This window comes from Suillus fuscotomentosus (assembly GCF_016647785.1).
Source record: "Suillus fuscotomentosus strain FC203 chromosome Unknown F5891scaffold_33, whole genome shotgun sequence".
Taxonomy (NCBI): Eukaryota; Fungi; Basidiomycota; class Agaricomycetes; order Boletales; family Suillaceae; genus Suillus; species Suillus fuscotomentosus.
In genome coordinates, this window is record NW_024539545.1 from 463,316 (window position 1) to 482,827 (window position 19,512).

The window sequence follows — 19,512 nt, forward strand, 5'->3', positions numbered from 1 at the left end:
GTTTTAAGGCCATGCAAGACATTTTAAATTCAACTATCATTTCATACAACCGCATTCTGGTCCCAGACATTGACATTGTTGCAGCATGCCGTTGTGAGTGCCTTTCAGTTGGTGAACAAATTGGACAGTCCAAACAATATTTTTGAGTAAGGCATACGGGGTTTTCCGCGGAATGTGCGAAACTTTTGGTTGATCCACATTGCAGTTCTTCTCGGATTGTACGTCCCGCATATCGTTGTTTCCGCCGATAATTATTTTTGATTAGCATACTTGGTAGATTTCTACTTGTACCAGCGATCTCAAAAGCTGATACAGATGCTTCATTTCTTGTGGGATATCAAGATTGGAAATACATGTACATTTTGTCCGAATCAAAGGATGAAAGCACGCAAATACAAGATCTACATCAACCCAGCAGTCCTTTGACATATTTCAATAACTCTCGTCCCTGCAAGATGTGCAATTAGTTTTTGCTCGAGACTGTCTAGTTGCACGCATGAACTTACCCCTTTGCTCTTTACACTCGCTACCATAGCTTCTACGCCTTCAAGCTCGTCGTCAATACCATGCATTATTTCGCTGTCCCCTGCGGAAAGTAATAAGCGTGCATTCCGTTGCCGCTCACTCAAGCCGTGTCGAAGCACAACGGTCAGCATAGCACGCCAACCCTCGGTTGCGCCATCTGCCGCTGCATTTGCAGAAGCAGGCGAGGTAGAAGGCATGGGTAGTTTCGGTACCACCGTCGAAGGGACGACGAATGGGCAATACGATCGATGTTCATTCAGTACATCAAACTCCCTCTTCTTTGTTGGCGGATGTGGTAGCGGGCTGCTGTCTAGCGGTGATGAAGCAAACTGAGGTGTGAATGCCCAGAGGCCGACGCGTCGTTGGCACAAGGAACAGTGCAAAAGAGATGTGTCCCGGGCGCTTTTCCCGATGTCGCTCAGCCGTGGTGTTCGCGTGCGCACGGGTGTACCTCCCAACTGTGAAATACTAGTAAGGGGCGAAGAGGGCATCGGAGATGGTGAATCTGCCCGCCCCCACTGAACGGTACGTGAGACTGATGGAGACCTAGACAGAGACGGGGAAGCTGGTCTGGACATGGTAGCTATTCGAGAAAGTGACGAAGTGCGACTACGTTCCGAGGGAGGAGCAGGCGGGGCCAATGACCAGCCGAAGAGGGCAGTTATAATTGCGGTATCAGATGGCTCAGGTTCTGCATCAACCTGCATTGCCGACTCATTCTCGGATTCTGATTGGGCCTGAGGAGGCTTGACTGAGGTAATTGCTGAACGAAGCGAGGCAAGCTGAGAGGCGGACTGATGGAATGAATAAGCACCGCACAGGAAAATGCTGCAGTCCAACCCACCAATGGATGTTTGATCATGACGTCTGTCAACAGAGGCTCTAGAGAGCGTGCATTGGATTTGATGTCCCGTGCCATGGCAGTCGGTGCTTGAAGCGGCACGCGGTAAATCGACGCTAATGAATTGGGTGAGGAAGGAGGCTAGGTACATCTTGACGAAAAGACTCACAATCACACTGCCTAGTACGCCAAGGACATCCGTCCTTATGCATCTCCACTAGCTGGATGCGCTGCTTCTCAACAAACGCATTGGCTATGGTACGAAAGAAAAACGCTCAGCGGTGTAGCTTGTCATTTACCTACCTTCTAAACCTTACCGGCTTCTCGTGTCATGCCGTCTCGCCCCACAACAACCCATGAAACATCACAAATTCCACACACTAGCCTGTCTTTGCCATCGTTTATCCAACCGCACTTCGCTGCAGCCACAGCATCAATTTGAGGCGGCTTGTTTGCATATGTCGTCAACTTGTAGGTCGATAGGCGGGATAAGAATGACTGAGTGGATGATGGTCGGTATTCCGAGGAGAGCGAAGCTGATACTGGAAAGCTAGAGTGTACAAAAGGGGTAGCTCCTTTGCTCTTGGAGCGTGCCAAGATCGCAGCCAGGTGAGGGGCAGCCTTGGAAATATCATGCTTATCCAGAGTACTATTGAGAATAGAGCAAGACGAGAGCAAGTTCAGAGATTTCCAAGTCGTAAACCGCGAAATTTGACTGACTCGATGGATGGTTTGGGGATGTTGGACTGGATCCCATACTTGGCGAGCGTAGAGTAAAGAGAGCGGGTCATGTGTGGTCGTTTGGGAGCTGTTGGTCTTTCGGGTAAGGTCTTCGCTGGAGCTACTGCGTTGTCGAGACTTTGGAGGGCATCATCGAATTTGCGCTGAGACATGCTGCTCAGTAGGGGCCTGTTAGGTTCAAATCCTCTGCTTACCTTGGTAGCTCGGATAGACATTGATGAGCTTGTAGAGCCCGAATCTGAACCGTTGACAGAAACAACCTCTGTAGTCATCGATATGTTGAGGAGTGAATTAGTGAAGTTGAGCGTAGATGGTGGTCGTTTATCAAACACTAGCGGAGTGCCACTGAAAATGAAGTAATACAGCAAGCTTGCACAGCCACACATAAGCGACCACCTATGGCAAATGTCACATCACACTCTGATTGTAACATGCGATGAATAAAAGGTGGAGATTTTTTCAACAGTTCCTCTCCATAGCGGCAACTAAAGTCTATTATGATCTATCATTATGAACATGACTCGTGTGATCCCTGCGGCCCGTATTATTTTCGGCCTCCATCCACCCTCTCAAACGTGCCACTGACCGTCGCTCTCTCTGCAATGTAGCCTTCTTCTGCTCGATCTTCAAAATCTCTACTACCGTACGCGCAGCTTCTACATCATTCCGTAGATAAAATGCCTTGATAAACATCTTGAGCATCGGCTTCGCATGCTTCTCAAACGATATGTAAGGTGGAAGCTTCGACAGCGTGAGTGCTTCATTGGTGCGCAGAAGCGGAGTGCTGAAGGGCGGATGGGAAGGAGAGTGAATCCCTGCGGGGTATCCACCACGAACCATGTGGTCGAACAGCGCACGTAAACGTTGATGATCGAATGCAGTCCTCCAGACTATCAACGCCTTCAGGATGATATTGACAGTTATCCTGTCAGGCGCAAACTGCTGGTACTTCACGAGGTTATCGAGGAGTCCCAAGAGCTTCCGGACACGCCTGCCGTTTCTCGGGACCGGACGTGTAACGACACCGTGCAAAAGCGTGTTGCCTAGGATCGTCCGGCTTTTGGTGTCCACCTTGCTTGCAACACGACTAAAAGCGACCTTTGCAGCATGCGGTCGCCTAGCGTATATTAAATCTTGCAGAACTCTGTTGTATACCGGGCCACTGCTCATACCGCTCTTGAATAAAGTCCCCGCTGCCCAGAAACAGCCACCTTGAAATAGGGTATGCGACTTGCGCCCTGTGATAAAAATATTCGTGGATAGGCGTCCACTAGCCGTCGCACCGAGGCGTGTACTGACCATGTGACGAAGGTTAGGAACACATCCCCGGTGTGTGCCAACTACAATTTTCTGGATTCGCAACGCGCAGCGAAATTGCCTGCGGCGCAAAAAGAGGCAAACCAGCCGCAACAAGAACGAGAATTGAAAGAAGGCCGGGTAGAATGTGATGACGTTAGCAATAATAGCCGTAGTCTGGAACCCACTGCCCCGAGTGCATAGCTCGGCTAGAAGAAGCTGAAGATGCCCACGGAAGTGAATGGGAGGAGGAGAGATCGAGTAGAGTTTGCGGAGGGAAATCCCAATGTCATCGATCAGATCAGTGTCGTAATGTTCATGCCTCGTCTCCTTGAGAAAACGAGCAATGCTGCTCAGGAGGCCTCCCACTTGTATTCGAGAAAATCGTTCATGCTTAAGAAACCCCACAGCATGAGCAGGTGGGAGTGCCCTAGCTAGAAGATATGCGGTATCGACATCGATATCTCGCCCACTGCGGACAGCGATGTTGTACAATGCGTGGGCGAGCTCAACGTCACGATGAATGAGGTCCTTGACAGCTGCAGACACTACAACACTTTGGTGTTGCACGTCAGTCGAGTAGGAACTCAACGTCTTCATGATGAATTCCGCTCCGCACCCACGGACTTGCATCAATGTAGCAAGATGCATCGCTGCCATTGCTGCTAATTGGGGTCCCTCTACGGTGTCCGAAGAATTGCCGGTCCAAAGTCCGAAGTTTATACTCGACTCCAGGCACGCTGCAAATAGCTTCGGATCCACTACTGCACCAGAGAGGCGAAAAAGAGAAGTCGTAACAGCGCGTGAAATGAGGGTGGGGGGTGATTCATTGGACATGAGGTGCAGCCAGGACTCATGAAGAGAACGTATCATCTCTTGAATACGTCCGCGGAGAGCACGATCGTGAAGAAGGGCTGGACCCGCGGCTCGCGTAACCTCTTCGAGAATCGCAAGGGCAAACAGGGTCTGCCATAAGGATGCATATCCATCCAAAGGAAAATCAAGCGATGAAATAGCAATTCCACTGCCGTTGCAGCTATACAGCAGCGAATACAGAAGGAGATTGCTTCGCCGATGGACTAGTGGAACGTTGGATGAAAATGCCTCGTGCAGCAACTCCGTAATGGCTTTCATATGGGGGAGAGGGATTCGGTTTGGGCAACGGAAATACCGAAAGAGCGGATGTGAAAGCGGTAGCATCAACAGGTACAGATATAGAAGCCCCCGCAGTGCCCCCACACGGCGACGGAAAATGAGTGACCCGGATTGAAATGGCTGACAGGATAGATTCCAAAAGCGCGGTGTCAGTGTCATGAACTATCTCCAGCAACACTTTCATAACTTTCGCATGAAGAAAGGGATGAGTGAGAAGGATGCTGGTTATCGCATCAATGGCCCACTGCTTGTGAAGAGGGTCCGTGCTCGACAAAAGTACTGTTAAATATGGAACGTGAACATCTGGATCGAAAACGTGTCGAGAAAAGTGGAGGTATTGTTTTCGGGCGCGGAACAGATAGCGATCAAATTTGTGCGTGTCTGCTCAATTTAATTAGACCGAGCTATGAACGAATGTGATAGATTATCTTACAACCGGGCTGGCCGTCTTTAGAGGAGGAAAGGCTCGCCAACTCCGCTCGCATCATCCAATATCTATCTGAATGCGCCAGTGTCATGCCCCTCTGGCGCTTTAATGATACAACCTCCTTCACAAATGCCCAGTAGTCGCGAGATACAGGACTATCTTTCACATAAGGAAGGAGTGAACTAGTATACACACATGTTCTTGTCGAGTCAACAGACAAGGACCCAAAAAGACCAATTAAAGCGCTAAGCATTCCTGAGTCGAGCTGCGACAATTGGCCCCGTGCTTTTGCGGAGATGTAAAATGAATGAATAGTATTGGGTGTCGGCCTCCTGGAAGGGTCTGGAAGCAGGGTAGAGGACGTCAGGATTTTCCGGAGAGCACTTATGGCGCGAGTGCTATTGGATGGGCCAGACTCCCGAGGATCTTCAGATGTCATAAGAGATCGCTTGCTCTTGTTCTGAGTCCCGGTGCTGCGGGGCAAGCATTCTTGGACATGGGCGCTAGCAGAAGACAGTAACCTAAAATTGAACGACGGTCAAGGTCACGCGTTTGATATTATGAAACAAAAACTAAAAACCTGATTCTTTGAGCTCCGTCGACGCCGCCCAACACTCGGACGGTCGACAGACAGCATCGCAACATTCCATGGCATGGACGAATTGGGAACACGACGCGTTACACGTCACGTTACAAGGTGAACCAAAGGATCGGAACTCCCCGGCGGACTCGGAACCTTGTTTTTGAACTGCAAGGCATTTCCCGGTCGATCGAAACTTTAGCGGGAACACCGGATACACATATTCACATTATCCTCATCCAGTCGGTCGCCTTGAAAAATCCATTGGCACGCTACTGGTGCGTAGTGCTAGATGAGAATGGGTAATTTGGCTGACAGACATTCAGAGGTCAATCGGGAGGCACTGATTTTTACTCAAAAACAATCACATCTGTATATTCATGTGAGTTAACATAACTTATCACCCTGTCTTGACATTTCAACTGGTGTATCAGAAATCACAATGGGTGCTACTCGCGCGCAAAAGGAAGTTTACTTCATCAAACTAAAGGAACTCATCTCCAAATATTGTGCGTTTCGATAGTTTTATTTATCTAACTATCCTTTTTTGAATAACGCGCCTACAGCCTCCATCTTCATCGTCAACGTTGACAATGTCAGCTCCAACCAGATGCACCAGATTCGTGTTGCTCTCCGTGGCAAAGGTGTCGTCTTGATGGGCAAGAACACCATGGTTCGCCGTGCTCTTCGTACTATCCTCTCGGAGAACCCCCAGTTTGAGCGTCTTCTTCCCCACGTCAGGGGTAACATTGGTTTCGTCTTCACCGACAAAGAGCTCAAAGAGGTCAGGGACATCATTGTTGCCAACAAGATTGCCGCCCCCGCTCGTGCTGGTGCTTATGCCCCCAAGGATGTCTTCGTCCCTGCCGGAAACACCGGTATGGAGCCCGGAAAGACCTCCTTCTTCCAGGCCCTCGGTATCCCTACCAAGATCGCTCGTGGTACTATTGAAATCTCGGCCGAGGTCCAGGTCGTTACCGCTGGTAGCCGTGTCGGCCCGTCCGAGGCTACTCTTCTCAACATGTTGAACATCTCACCGTTCACCTACGGTATGACTGTCGTCCAGATCTTCGACTCTGGAAATGCGTTCGCTCCCGAAGTTCTCGACATCGACGAGCAGGTGCTCATCGACCGCTTCTTGTCCGGCATCCAGACCATTGCTGCCATCTCACTTGCCCTCAACTACCCCACCCTCGTCTCGGTCACGCACTCCCTTGTCAACTCGTACAAGAACCTCATTGCATTGTGCTTGTCCACCGACTACATCTTCGAGGGTGCTCAGAAGGTCAGCTCAAATTCGATTCGTCTAACATTGAGATGCTTTAAACATACACACTGAAAATGCTGACTTTAACGGATGCACAAATCTTGTTTCTGAATTTTTGCCGAGTTTACCGTGCTGAGCAACGAAGCTAATTCTTCACGCAGGCAAAGGATTACTTGGAGAACCCTGAAGCATTTGCTGCCGTTGCTGCCCCTGCTGCCGCTGAGGCTGCACCCGCTGCTGCTGAGGCTGAGGCTGAGGAGAAGGCGGAAGAGAAGGAGGAGTCTGACGATGACATGGTACGTTACTCTTGGTCTGCACGAATGGAAATAGCCCTTACGCGCTGGTCTACAGGGTTTCGGTCTCTTCGACTAGATTACGCATCATGTCGTGTTATGTACTGTCACGCATATCGTCTAATGCACATGCAAGCTGATAAGAAGACTCACTCGTGTTGATCAAATGATCCCCATAAATATATATAAGTCAAATGAAGAAGATTGCAAGGCGCCTATTCATACTTCTACGTAGACTTTACATATATGGCTTGGAGATAATCATCCTTTCGTCGCTACACGTTGGATGATGTGTGCGTTTCTCACTGGCTTTTGCAGTACGGGCATAAAAGTCAGTGACTGATGGATGGTCCAAACTGGGACTAGCGAGACCGTGGTGCAGATTCCCATACGGTCATGACGCAAGACAGTGGAGCGTAGGCAGCTAAAACTCAACCCACCGTCATCCAGGGTCAATCGACAAGCGTCTTCAGCCATCGATCTAGACATTTTTCGCGATAGGACTTTGATCACACAAACGTTTGCCAGCCTTCTCGCTGCCCTTCAACCATTTCATCACGAGAGATCCGATAATCACCCGTATTCGGCCTCTTCTGCATGTTTCCAAAGAGATCCGCTCACTTATAAATTTCATCTCTCCATGGCACCCTCTCTCTTCCCAACCTCCGCCGAAAACTTTGCAGATATGGAGGGCAAACATCTCATCGTCGTCGCCAACCGTCTACCCATCACAATCACGAAAGATGCTTCAGGCGAATACCACTTCAAAATGTCTTCGGGAGGGCTCGTATCAGCCCTCTCCGGTTTCAAGAAGTCGCTGAGCTTTACCTGGATCGGTTGGCCGGGTTTTTACATTCCACCGAAAGACAGAGCTTACGTCGACAAGCGTCTAATGGAAGAATATTCTTGCCAAGCCGTATATCTTGACGATGACGTCGCAGAAGGGCATTATAACGGCTTCTCCAACTCTATTTTGTGGCCATTATTCCATTACCATCCAGGAGAAATGAACTTTGATGAGGAGAATTGGCTCATGTACCGTCAGGCCAACTTCCGATTTGCGGAAACAGTACGCTCGCAAATCACACCCGGGAGCATGGTATGGGTGCAGGACTATCACCTTATGCTCCTTCCCATGATCCTACGCGGCCTCGTTGACGGGTCATCCTGGAGGGGATTACCAAAAGCAAGAGCTGACGAAGATCGCGGAAGGTATTGAAGAGGAAGTTAATATCTCCTCTGAGAGAATACCCGACGTCAAGATAGGGTTCTTCTTGCACACACCCTTCCCCAGCAGCGAAATTTATAGGTAAGTGATCTTCCTTTATTGCTCGCTTACCCCGCTGACCCTGCGCCAGAATCCTCCCTGTTCGTCGTGAAATTCTGCTGGGTGTCCTGTTCTGCGACCTGATTGGCTTTCACACTTACGACTATGCTCGTCACTTTTTGTCTTCTTGCACGCGCATCTTGGGCTTGCCCACTATGCCAAATGGTGTTGAGTTTGAAGGTCGCTTAGCTCACGTTGGAACATTCCCTATTGGCATCGAACCTGCTTCATTCATCAAGGTATGCATCAGGACGTAAAGTGACATGAGTCATTAAAGTTAACAACGTGCAGAACCTAGAGAAAGAATCCGTTAAATCTCGCATCGCTCAACTGGAACAGCGTTTCAATGGTGTCAAAGTCATCGTTGGGGTTGATCGTCTCGATTACATCAAAGGCGTTCCCCAGAAACTACACGCCCTCGAACTCTTTTTGACGCAGCACCCTGAGTGGATCGGTAAAGTTAGTGTGGGATTGTTTGTGCATACCTGTTTGACTTACCCGCATCACCAGGTGGTGTTGGTCCAGCTCGCTGTGCCGTCCAGGCAAGACGTCGAAGACTACCAAAACCTACGATCGACGGTAAACGAGCTCGTCGGTCGCATCAACGGTCGGTTTGGTACAGTCGAATTCATGCCGATACACTTCATGCACAAGAGTCTGCCATTCGACGAGCTGTGCGCCCTTTACGCAATTAGTGACGTTTGTTTGGTGACGAGTACGAGAGATGGAATGAATCTGGTAAATCTTCTCAGTTCTTCACCTATGGGGTGATGTTCTGACGTCATCACCATCAGGTCTCGTACGAGTATATTGCTTGCCAGCAGGCTCGTCAGGGTGCAATGATCCTCTCCGAATTCGCCGGAGCCGCACAGAGTCTCAACGGATCAATCGTCGTGAACCCGTGGGATCCTCAACAAGTCGCTGACGCGATTCACGAAGCTGTCACGATGGATACGGAGACGCGTGCCGAGAACCACCGCAAGCTTTTCAAATACGTCAATAAATACTCCGCGGCCTTTTGGGGCACGAGCTTCATCAAGGAAATGGGCAAGTTGAAACAAGACGATGTGGACAAGGAGGGTCAAGCCGAGTTGAAGCCCAAGAACGACGAAGGGGCTGGTAGCGACCTCGTTCGGGGACAAGTGCCTACGCCACAGGTGGTAAGCCCGGGTGTATAGACCATCTGGGAAGGCAAGTATCATAACTTCTATTTAGGCACCAGGTCGGATGATCGCGTTGCACACTTTGCGCTTGACTTGGGGCGCTATACGTTGGTTGTTCCATATGATTATTCCATATCTTCAGTGGTTTTCTAGAACATAGATGGGGTCCCACATTACTTGACGCTGGAGAGTAAAGTAGTACATAGTAGCATGAGGCAAACACGTTTTTTTTTTGTATGCATGCCTGCGGCCACTCGTTTCATAAACGTCTTCGAGAACAATCTCAAGTTTGCAAGCGCGAGCTGGTGACGAGATATCAGGGGTTGGTGGATGAGCGCTCCGGAAGCGCGTACGTACGTCAAGGATTCTCTGTAGACTTTCGAGAAAAGCGTCAAGCTGCTCGCCGTTCCTTTAAGAAATGAATTAGAACCGTGATGGTCAGTTACCTGATTTAGTAACGAGCGGCTCAGGGTTTGCCTTTGTTCAATCTTCCCGAGCCATCTGAAAGAGCTTCGACAAAAGCCCTTTGACACGAAACGGGGCGCAGGACCTGTCACACCCTCATTCTCAGCGGGTGATCCAGAATCGTAGCGTGAATATTGTGAAGTGGCAGACTTGGTTGTCAACGGGCAAAACTTTGAAATCAACAAAGGGGCGTCGAGGAGTCAGCTGAGCTGAACGCGTTTTTTTTTGTTTCCAGAATCCATGCTTCTTCTTGGAACAAGCGAAGCAGTGAGCGACAAGACTCCAATTTTGTCACCGGATGTTTTCCATTGTCTTGTTGGCGCAAGGAGTCATATGGTCGATCGAATGACTTGGAATTCAAAATTTGGCTTAACCCTCCAGCGCAGCATCGCCGTTAGATAGCTCCGAGCCAGTCCCGTGGAACGGTGTACTGACGTCGAGCTTGTAAAATAGCCTCCTAGAGAAGTTGATGAATAGGGAGCCCAGCCCTCGCGGATGTCTTGTAAAGCACACGCCAAATACCGTTCCCTTCACCGCTACTATTAGTATTAGTATTAGTATTAGCAGGAGTAGTAGTCATATCATCCGTAGAACAAAACATTTGCCGAGATTGGGTTTGAAGCGGATCGGATCGCCAACCTTTTTTTATGGGCCAAGGAATGTATCTGTCAGCTGTCAGCACAGCAGGGTGATTTGAAAGGTCCTTCTTGATCGCAAAGATACGGTATGAGGATGTGTTTCCTTGGGCGCCCAGCACGTTTGAGATCCACGGGCTCCGTCCGTAAGAGTGGTGAGTCATATCCGGGCCAAAAGAGAGAGATGATTTTTGCATAGCAGGCTCAAGAGCGCCATGATGGTCGCCGATTATAACACGATGAAACCGCCATCGGTAAAGTGAAATGAGAGATTCTGATCCATTAAGTTGAAGTGAAGGTCGTGTTTGCGGGACGTGGGCCAGGTGACGCGCCTCACGCGATGGTCGGCAAGAAACCGGAAGACGTGTGCATTCCTTATTCCTGTGCAAGTTCATGTAAGAAATTTGTAGTGTTTTTGTGTGTTCCTGCGCTAGACCATTTTTGCCAAGGATGGTGGCTGCATTACGTCCTTGCACCGACACCGACTCGATCAATATGACCGTAGAGGGATTGCGTGTAGAATGATTCGCAGTCCCGATGTGCGGGATGAAAGGGGATGTTTGATTGTCACGCATGGCAACATGGACTGCGCAAAGAGGATGAGATAACGCCGACGGTGTGACTGTGCCATCAGCCAAGACTCGGGTAATTGGATGCTGTGAGGCAGGTAAATGTAATAGAAATGGGGGCATTGGCTGGCATGATCTATTTTTTTGCGCTATCTGTAGAAAGATCAGAAAATTCTGTTCGAGAGTTGGCGACGACGGTTAAGCATGAGGTGGTAACGTGATATTGTGCCTAGAACAGTTAATTATACCTTGCATGATAAGTAGCCAGCGAAGATATTGCAAACCTTCCAGTAGCATTTTCTAAACAGAAACGCTGGCAGAAGACATGAAATTAGAAGGCGGGATCTTACTCTAATGGGATAATTCGGAATTAGCCGACATACTACGGTCCACGTCACAGGTGCGGCGGCGAACAATTCTGCGGTAGAGGGTGTTCGGCTCGGGTTCCGGATAAGACTGAGCGTCAAGGCAAAAGTCAAACGCACGCGTTCAAATGAAGTCTGCGATGAATCAATGAGGACTGCAGCATGGAGAAAGGGGGACAAGTAATCTGATTAGCTAAGCCAATATAGGAATTCCATGTAGAAAAATGACGGAGGTGAAATGTCACCCCTGAAGCCAAGGAGATCTGGGGAATCACATTGGTCGTGCGTGTAAGGTAGTGTGTTGGCGGTGGGGTTGGGACGTCAATAACAGAATGTCGATGACGTCGCTTCGTCCGAGGACGCATGCAATCCTGCAAGTACCCAAAAAAGGACATGATTTGCGAAATATCGTCGATATGTCAGAATAGGAAATCGTCCTCGTCGAACTCGACCAGCTCGTTTCACGGTATTCAATCAATTGATTCAATCTAACGCTTGCTTAGATATCCCATGGACACATGTACGTGTATTCTTGGCTTATTACACACCCTGAATGGCCTCCTTTTCGTGCCTTAACTCATCAGAATTCTACATAGAATCTTCCACCGACACAGCCTCGTCGCTCTGTCACCTTCATTTATAATCCGCCTGTCCCTTCCTCACTTGGAACTCTTTCCCGGTTCATCTTCTACTTTTAAGGTCCCATGGCTCCAGAAGGTATACCTGAGATCGTCACAACAGACCTTTCTTCAAATCATACAGTAATCCCGGTATTCGCTTCATCCTCTACAAATCCTTCCCCAAGAATCCTCCCAGATTCAACTTTCTTGTCTCCCCACCCTCAATCCCACCGTCGAGTATCCTTGGACTCTCGCTCTCATTCACCCTCCCCCACAGTCGTCTCGTCAAACGACGGTGCTTCCCAATTCGTCCCTCCGTCCCCAACCCTATCAAGCCGCTCCTCGGGCCATTTCGCTACCTCGCTTTCCCTCAGGGATAATAAACCAGACGAACACAACGGTTATTCCTCATTGCACATCCTCGGTTCTTCAATGAACAACGTCTTCACTCACCATCGAAAACCTAGCAATGCAACTTTCACAAGCTCTCATGAGGGTCACGCCAGCCTCGACGAAACAGAACCAGACCACGCCAGCGGTGATTATGGCATGGTTCATCTTCGTCCTGTTACATCGGATCCCACAAGCACAATGCCTTCTCCTACCCACACACACGTAGACACAGCCTCCATCCTATCCAGGTCTCTACCTGCTAAATCCGTCGACAACATCGTCCAAACGTCTACTTCACGTGATCCGAATACTCAGCCAAACCCTTCAGACAGCCGCAAATCACTTCAGTCCAACCCCGACGTCCAAAAAATTGAACTCGAACAAGACGACCAGGTGGACCCTAGTCCATTTAAATTTAGGCCAGTCGAGTTGGCCAGTCTTCTCGACCCAAAAAATCTCGGCGCACTCGAGGCTTTAGGGGGCACAGACGGCCTTCTTCATGGCCTAGGAACCGACCCTTCCCGGGGTCTAACAACAACCGGCACTGCAGACAACAGATCAGGTGCTGGTCTAGGCAACTCTCAAAGGCATGATCGGCAACCTTTGTCTGTACACGATCATCCTGACGTTCAAATACCCGACGGCCCTCATTCGGCGTTAATGGAAGATCGCAAGCGTGTATTTGGTGAAAACGTGCTTCCACAGCGAACAAGCAAAAGTCTACTTGCCCTCATGTGGCTCGCATTGCAAGATAAAGTTCTTGTGCGTATATACTAAATCGGTCAAACTCAATCTTCACCTCCTCGTGTTTCAAGGTCTTGTTGTCTATCGCAGCCGTGGTTTCACTCGCCCTTGGCTTGTTTCAAGATTTTGGGACCCCTCAGACTACCGGAGAACCCCCAGTAGATTGGGTGGAAGGTGTTGCCATCATGATCGCGGTTCTCATTGTCGTAAGTGGCCTGCACTTTTTTTTTTTTTTTTGGTCATCCAACGTTCAATTTTTCATAGGTTGTCATTGGCTCGATAAATGATTGGCAGAAGGAACGTCAATTCAAGGTTCTCAACGAGAAAAAGGAAGAGCGTGGGGTTAAAGTCATCCGCAACGGCATCGAGCGTCTCATCGATGTGAAAGTAAGCTTGTTCTCATTTTAATTTCACGCCTTTATCATTTTTTGTGCTCACAGGAAGTCGTGGTCGGCGATGTGGCATTATTGGAACCCGGCGAAATAGTTCCCTGCGACGGCATCTTCTTAACCGGCTACAACGTCAAATGTGACGAATCAGCGGCAACTGGCGAGTCGGATGCTATTAAAAAGGCGTCTTTTGCAGATTGTCTGGCACTGAAACACGCGCTAAGCGGTGACACCCTCGGAGGGGAGCACGTATCTACCCACACGGACTGTTTTGTCGTCAGTGGTAGCAAGGTTCTGGAAGGCATCGGAAGCTACGTCGTCGTCGCAGTTGGCACGAAGAGCTTTAACGGCAGGATCATGATGGGTGTGCCATCTTTCTTTGATAGCCAATGTCCCGCTTAACTCCGACTCCATTAGCCCTCAGGACGGAGACGGAGCACACGCCCCTTCAGTTGAAGCTCAACCTTTTGGCTGAATTAATCGCGAAGATTGGAAGTATTGCCGGCATCATTCTCTTCTCCTCTCTGATGATCAGATTCATCGTGCAACTCGCTAAAGGCCAGCCTTCCAGGTGACGAACCTCAATCATGACATACGCGACTTTTCTAATTGGTGCGCTACAGGTCTGCCGACCAGAATGGTATGGCTTTTGTCCAGATTCTCATCATCTCGGTCACGTTGGTCGTGGTCGCCGTTCCAGAAGGTAATGGTTCTGCTTTGTTACGTCAAGTGCACTACGCCTTAACGAGCGTGTTTATAATCAGGACTCCCATTGGCTGTGACTCTCGCTTTAGCATTCGCCACTAAGAGGATGACGAAAGAAAACCTCCTGGTACGCGTCTTGGGCTCTTGCGAGACGATGGGCAACTCCTCCGTCATCTGCACCGACAAGACCGGTACGCTCACTCGCAACGTCATGTCTGTGGTCGCAGGCTCCATCGGAATCCATGCCAAATTTGTGCGCAAACTAGAACACAATCAAGCCCGCACAAATGCGAACAGAAGTCGAAGCCCACGCAGGAACTCTGATGCGAAACCTCCCCGCGACGATTTCAGTATCGATCAATCAATGCTAAACACCGTTCTGAGCCGACCACTTCTTTCGCTATTTAATGCCGCTATCGCTGTGAACTCTACCGCATTTGAGGACGTGGAGAAGGAAAGTGGAGAGCGCGTGTTCGTGGGAAGTAAGACAGAGACGGCGCTTCTCAACTTTGCAAAGGAGCTTGGGTGGACAGATTGTAAGGAGACGAGGGATGCGGCAAAGGTCGTGCAGATGTTTCCATTCTCCAGCGATCGCAAGGCTATGGGCGTGGTGGTCAAAACCGAGCATGGTTATCGCTTCCACGTCAAGGGCGCTAGCGAGATTCTGACAAAGCTGTGCAGCAGTCATGTTGTTGTAGACCAGCACGGGAGTACTCGCTCCTACACTGATGATGTCGAGGTGGCGGAGATCGATGGCTTCTCGGAAGAGAACATCTCCAGGACTATCATTTTCTACGCGAATCAGACTCTGCGGACTATGGCTCTGTGCTACAGGGACTTTCCATCTTGGCCACCGCCAGGGGTGCAAGCCACGGCGATCGACGAAGTGGGTATATTCTCAGTGATATGTTGACATACTAAATGTGTTCTAGGTCCCATATGATGACATCGCTCAAGACCTAACATTGATCGGAATCGTCGGGATCGAAGATCCGCTCAGAGATGGTGTTCGAGAAGCAGTGGACAATTGTCACAAAGCCAGTGTCGCCGTGAAGATGTGTACAGGTGACAATGTGCTAACGGCGCGTTCAATCGCTACGCAGTGCGGTATATACACGGCCGGCGGCATCATCATGGAAGGACCCGTCTTTCGGCAGCTTGATGAATCGCAGATGCTCGAGATCGTTCCACGGCTCCAGGTCCTAGCTCGTTCTTCGCCTGAAGACAAGAAGATACTGGTAGAGAAGCTTCGTGCGCTCGGGGAGATCGTTGCCGTCACTGGCGATGGTACGAATGACGGACCCGCTCTCAAAACAGCGCACGTAGGATTCTCCATGGGCATAGCAGGGACAGAAGTAGCCAAAGAGGCGTCTGACATTATTCTGATGGACGATAATTTCTCTTCCATCGTCAAGGCGATCATGTGGGGTCGTTGCGTGAACGACGCAGTTCGGAAATTCCTACAGTTCCAGATCTCCACCAACGTTACTGCTGTGGTGATCACTTCCGTAACCGCCATCGCTTCCAGTTCTGAGACGTCGGCGCTGTCGGCTGTTCAGCTGTTGTGGATCAATATCATCATGGACACGTTCGCTGCGCTTGCGCTTGCCACGGACCCTGCATCGCCGGCGTTACTGAATCGGACGCCTGATAAGCAGACGGCACCGCTTTTCACTGTGAACATGTACAAGCAGATCTTGTTGCAGTCCGTCTACCAGATCACCGTCATCCTTCTCTTCCACTTCCTTGGTACCCAGATCCTGGGGTTTGACGAGACGTCGGGCAATGACACCATTATACAGACGCTCGTCTTCAATGCGTTCGTTTTTGCTCAGATATTCAACTCGGTGAATTCGCGAAGGCTGGATCGGAAGCTCAACATCTTTGAAGGCATGCTTGACAATTGGTACTTTATGGCTATCACCCTCATCGGTGAGTCGCGTCATATCATGTCTGGACTACCCTCACAGCTGGTTTACAGAGATCGCTGTGCAAGTGATCATCGTGTTCATCGGGGGCACCGCATTCCAGGTGACGCGTATTGGAGGTCGTGAATGGGGCATCTCACTCGCCCTTGGCTTTGTATCCATCCCCCTCGGTGCGATCATCCGCCTGCTCCCCAACGGACCCTTTGAACGCCTCTTCATACTAATGCGCTTACTGCCTAAACGCCAAGGCGGTCTTCCAAAAGTTCGCCCAGAGGTTGAATGGAACTCTGCGATTGAACTTGTGCGTGATAATCTCGCCACATTCGCTAACCTGCGGGGTGGGCGACTTCGTTCGTCTTCATTCGTCGTCAAGAGTCGTCAGGCTAGATTACACGATGATAAACGTGTTCCTCTGTATGTGCTAGTGTTTGGTTTGGCAGATGGCATCCTTAATTTTTTCTAGCCCTTCGTTGATGACCATGGTCCCGACGCTTATTGCATCTTCCATCGGAGCTGGCTGGGCACCACAATCACGCGGTACTCTATCGGACCCTGCTCGCTACGATCCCTCGAAGTCCTCTGCTGCCCTTTGGGAAGGCAGGCTCCAAATTCATCCCGATACGAAGCCAGACGATGCACTGTATCACACAAAATGGGGTCGCGGAAACCGTCCGTCCGCGGTGTAGTTGTGTTGGGTATTGTTTGTCTGTCTGTTTGTTTGCCCTATGCGGACTAATGGAGGATTCCTGCCACTCGGAGGGGGGAAATCTTGCCATGCTGTGTCGTTATCCATAATCCTTTATTCCAATATCTATATCAGGCGACCAACCCACAGTCATAAACGCGCAGGCTGCTAGCGGAATGCCGTCGTAATCGCATCTATTCGAATCCGCTGGTCGATCGTTCTGATGGAAGGGGCCACCGGGTGACTGGCTCATGGCCATCGCCACGACTGGGAAGCGTGGTGCATGTGCGCTCCACTCATCCCAATCATATCTACGATAACATAATCTACCCTGCCTTTCACGTTTGATTCCCACACTCACGGCCAAACACGCATATGACACGCATCTGGTCGTTTTTACGCATTCTTCGTTCTGTTTCACGCACCAAACAATGTTACGGTATCCCCCTTTCACTTAACCCCTTCGTGACATCTTAAATTCGTGCGTTCACTTATATAACAATACACGCACGAATCTACGCATTTTGAACGGCTTCTTGCAATGTCAGGACTAGATTGACTCCACACATTCCTACTGTATCCATACTATTATTCTTATTATAAGATACACACCCCTTTACCAATATTTCTATAACAAATGATATATTTTTCCCCAAATGTCCATGGCTTCGTGTCAAACTGCAAGAGGTGCAGCGTGACGTTTTGGCTGAAAAGCTTTGGCCTGTCCATGTCAGGGACAATCGCGTTCCCTATCCTGCTTAGTATTAGGCCGGGGCCCTTGTGCTCGATGGGGGAAAAGTGTACATCCGGTCACTGATCTAGTAGCTCCATGCACAGCCCGACAGCCGTTCCGAACCATGCCATCGTGATGGTGCCGTTTCGTGAAGGATGACACATGCGCCGCCAGCCAGATTAGTGCATGCTGAAGAATCGTAGAATGACGTTCTGGAACGCGCCTCACAATGTCCTGTTGCCAAGGACAAAAAAAATTCATCCGTCAATTGGCACAGAGTACAGCCGCGGCATAAAAAATCAGTCGATGAATTTGGAATTGTTTGGAAATTCTGTACAGAACGCGACCCACGCCGACGTGCCTTCTTGGGAATAGGCACTGGCTTGCCAAGTTGACAGCGGTGGCGGACTGCGCTGCATAGGTTTAGCGGGCGGATCTGCTTTTCTCTTATTTTAACTCTTTATCAAACTGCGTCAGATTGGAGAGCGAGCGGTGGTTATTCCCAGGCCCAGGGACCCTACACTCGTAGCTTCGACGTGACAATCGGCACGATGCAATGTATTTTGTGAGCAAGTATAGGGGCGTAGGTGTGAAGTAAAATCCAAGTGTAGAGTGATGACGGATCCTGTGTTCATAAAAAATCAGGTACGTGCGTTGTTGACAGCATAAGCATTGGGTGTACTCAAGTGCTGAGAACGCCGTTTTGTGCGTGTGCTCATGAAAGCCTGTCTCACATGATAGACATCATGCTATCAACACGCGGTGGCATTCAGCACCAGACGGACGCGCTCTCTGGGTATGTTTTAGGATGGCTGTTCTGCTAGCTGCGTTGATCGAGCTCCGTGCTGGCTACAGGCGGAGACCAGAGCTAGACCATGTACATACTTGACTTGATGAAAAAACGTTGGCGGAGCTGTGTGAATTGCATGTGGTCCGTGATCATGTATGAGCGAGACCAAAATTTCATCCTTGCAGTACTCAGCCAGCGGACTGCAGAGTCACCTGAGCTCATAATATTAGGACTAGGATCCGAGAAATCGATCGGCGGCTGCCTACGTCGTGGTTTACTATGATCGAGGAAGCACTGGACTTGAAAAGCCCGAGGATAGCTATGTATACTCTCCCCGAGGTAATGCAAATAGTCAAGGTTAGTACAAGGCGTAGGATTGCCGCGGTTGAGAAGCGAGAAACCCTATCGGTTCATGGTGGTGGTGCAGACTTTAGTTGAAGTCCATCTCCCAATATAAACACAACACCACAACGAAGATCTTTGTTCCTTACTCAAAATTTCTAAAAGCTTAACCAATGTTGAAACATCTTATCCGATATCGTAGCTCGTCTCTTACTGGCAAAGTCACTTGTCATTTTTTTAGAGAAGCGGGCGTTCTACTACTTGCTGGATCTTTACCGCCCCGACGTCATGTGGCAGAATCAGAGAACTTTGAAAATAACGTCGTCGCGGAATCAGATGACTTTAGTAACGGCGGGTTGTCGTGTCAACGCTCTGTACCCGGACCGACACTGCTCTCTGAAGTTCTGGTTGGGTCTACGCGCTCAGAGTCCATGCCGGTATACCCCGCCTTCACCGCCCCAGAGGTAATAAGAGAGCCTATGCTAGATCATAACGAGATACCGGGGGTATCAAGTTCTCAACTTGGTAGCGAAC

General features: G+C 49.7%; 6 protein-coding genes across 6 annotated transcripts; 3 read left to right on the top strand and 3 right to left on the bottom strand.

The window, feature by feature from the left end:
- Window positions 1-254: 254 nt before the first annotated feature.
- F5891DRAFT_1039518 (C3HC zinc finger-like-domain-containing protein) lies at window positions 255-2,444 on the bottom strand. The gene is made up of 7 exons (XM_041361947.1): window positions 2,302-2,444; window positions 2,087-2,250; window positions 1,684-2,015; window positions 1,536-1,619; window positions 1,370-1,482; window positions 507-1,319; window positions 255-448 (listed from the first exon to the last, which is right to left on the bottom strand). Exons 1-7 carry the CDS (start codon window positions 2,377-2,379, stop codon window positions 407-409), a joined length of 1,626 nt encoding a protein of 541 aa, XP_041224995.1. The 5' UTR covers window positions 2,380-2,444; the 3' UTR covers window positions 255-406.
- A 9-nt stretch (window positions 2,445-2,453) lies between these two features.
- F5891DRAFT_1039519 (uncharacterized protein) lies at window positions 2,454-5,730 on the bottom strand. The gene is made up of 4 exons (XM_041361948.1): window positions 5,566-5,730; window positions 4,992-5,506; window positions 4,575-4,939; window positions 2,454-4,519 (listed from the first exon to the last, which is right to left on the bottom strand). The coding sequence occupies exons 1-4, from the start codon at window positions 5,628-5,630 to the stop codon at window positions 2,603-2,605; spliced, it is 2,862 nt and encodes a 953-aa protein (XP_041224996.1). The 5' UTR covers window positions 5,631-5,730; the 3' UTR covers window positions 2,454-2,602.
- A 2-nt stretch (window positions 5,731-5,732) lies between these two features.
- Window positions 5,733-7,405, top strand: F5891DRAFT_1039521 (ribosomal protein L10-domain-containing protein). Its single transcript, XM_041361949.1, has 6 exons — window positions 5,733-5,843; window positions 5,892-5,947; window positions 6,000-6,074; window positions 6,132-6,850; window positions 6,994-7,128; window positions 7,184-7,405. The coding sequence occupies exons 3-6, from the start codon at window positions 6,008-6,010 to the stop codon at window positions 7,202-7,204; spliced, it is 942 nt and encodes a 313-aa protein (XP_041224997.1). The 5' UTR covers window positions 5,733-5,843; window positions 5,892-5,947; window positions 6,000-6,007; the 3' UTR covers window positions 7,205-7,405.
- Window positions 7,406-7,765: 360 nt separating this feature from the next.
- F5891DRAFT_1129040 (glycosyltransferase family 20 protein) lies at window positions 7,766-9,630 on the top strand (the record flags this gene model as incomplete). The annotated part of the gene is made up of 6 exons (XM_041364350.1): window positions 7,766-8,278; window positions 8,313-8,434; window positions 8,484-8,691; window positions 8,744-8,911; window positions 8,963-9,190; window positions 9,247-9,630. The coding sequence occupies 6 exons, from the start codon at window positions 7,766-7,768 to the stop codon at window positions 9,628-9,630; spliced, it is 1,623 nt and encodes a 540-aa protein (XP_041224998.1).
- A 481-nt stretch (window positions 9,631-10,111) lies between these two features.
- On the bottom strand, window positions 10,112-11,651 carry F5891DRAFT_411856 (uncharacterized protein). Its single transcript, XM_041371732.1, has one exon. The coding sequence runs from the start codon at window positions 11,405-11,407 to the stop codon at window positions 10,538-10,540; it is 870 nt and encodes a 289-aa protein (XP_041224999.1). The 5' UTR covers window positions 11,408-11,651; the 3' UTR covers window positions 10,112-10,537.
- A 439-nt stretch (window positions 11,652-12,090) lies between these two features.
- On the top strand, window positions 12,091-17,432 carry F5891DRAFT_411887 (Ca-transporting ATPase). Its single transcript, XM_041371733.1, has 11 exons — window positions 12,091-12,169; window positions 12,246-13,424; window positions 13,478-13,612; window positions 13,671-13,793; window positions 13,847-14,159; window positions 14,213-14,366; window positions 14,419-14,498; window positions 14,560-15,386; window positions 15,433-16,432; window positions 16,482-16,842; window positions 16,892-17,432. The coding sequence occupies exons 2-11, from the start codon at window positions 12,354-12,356 to the stop codon at window positions 17,112-17,114; spliced, it is 4,287 nt and encodes a 1,428-aa protein (XP_041225000.1). The 5' UTR covers window positions 12,091-12,169; window positions 12,246-12,353; the 3' UTR covers window positions 17,115-17,432.
- Window positions 17,433-19,512: the final 2,080 nt, after the last annotated feature.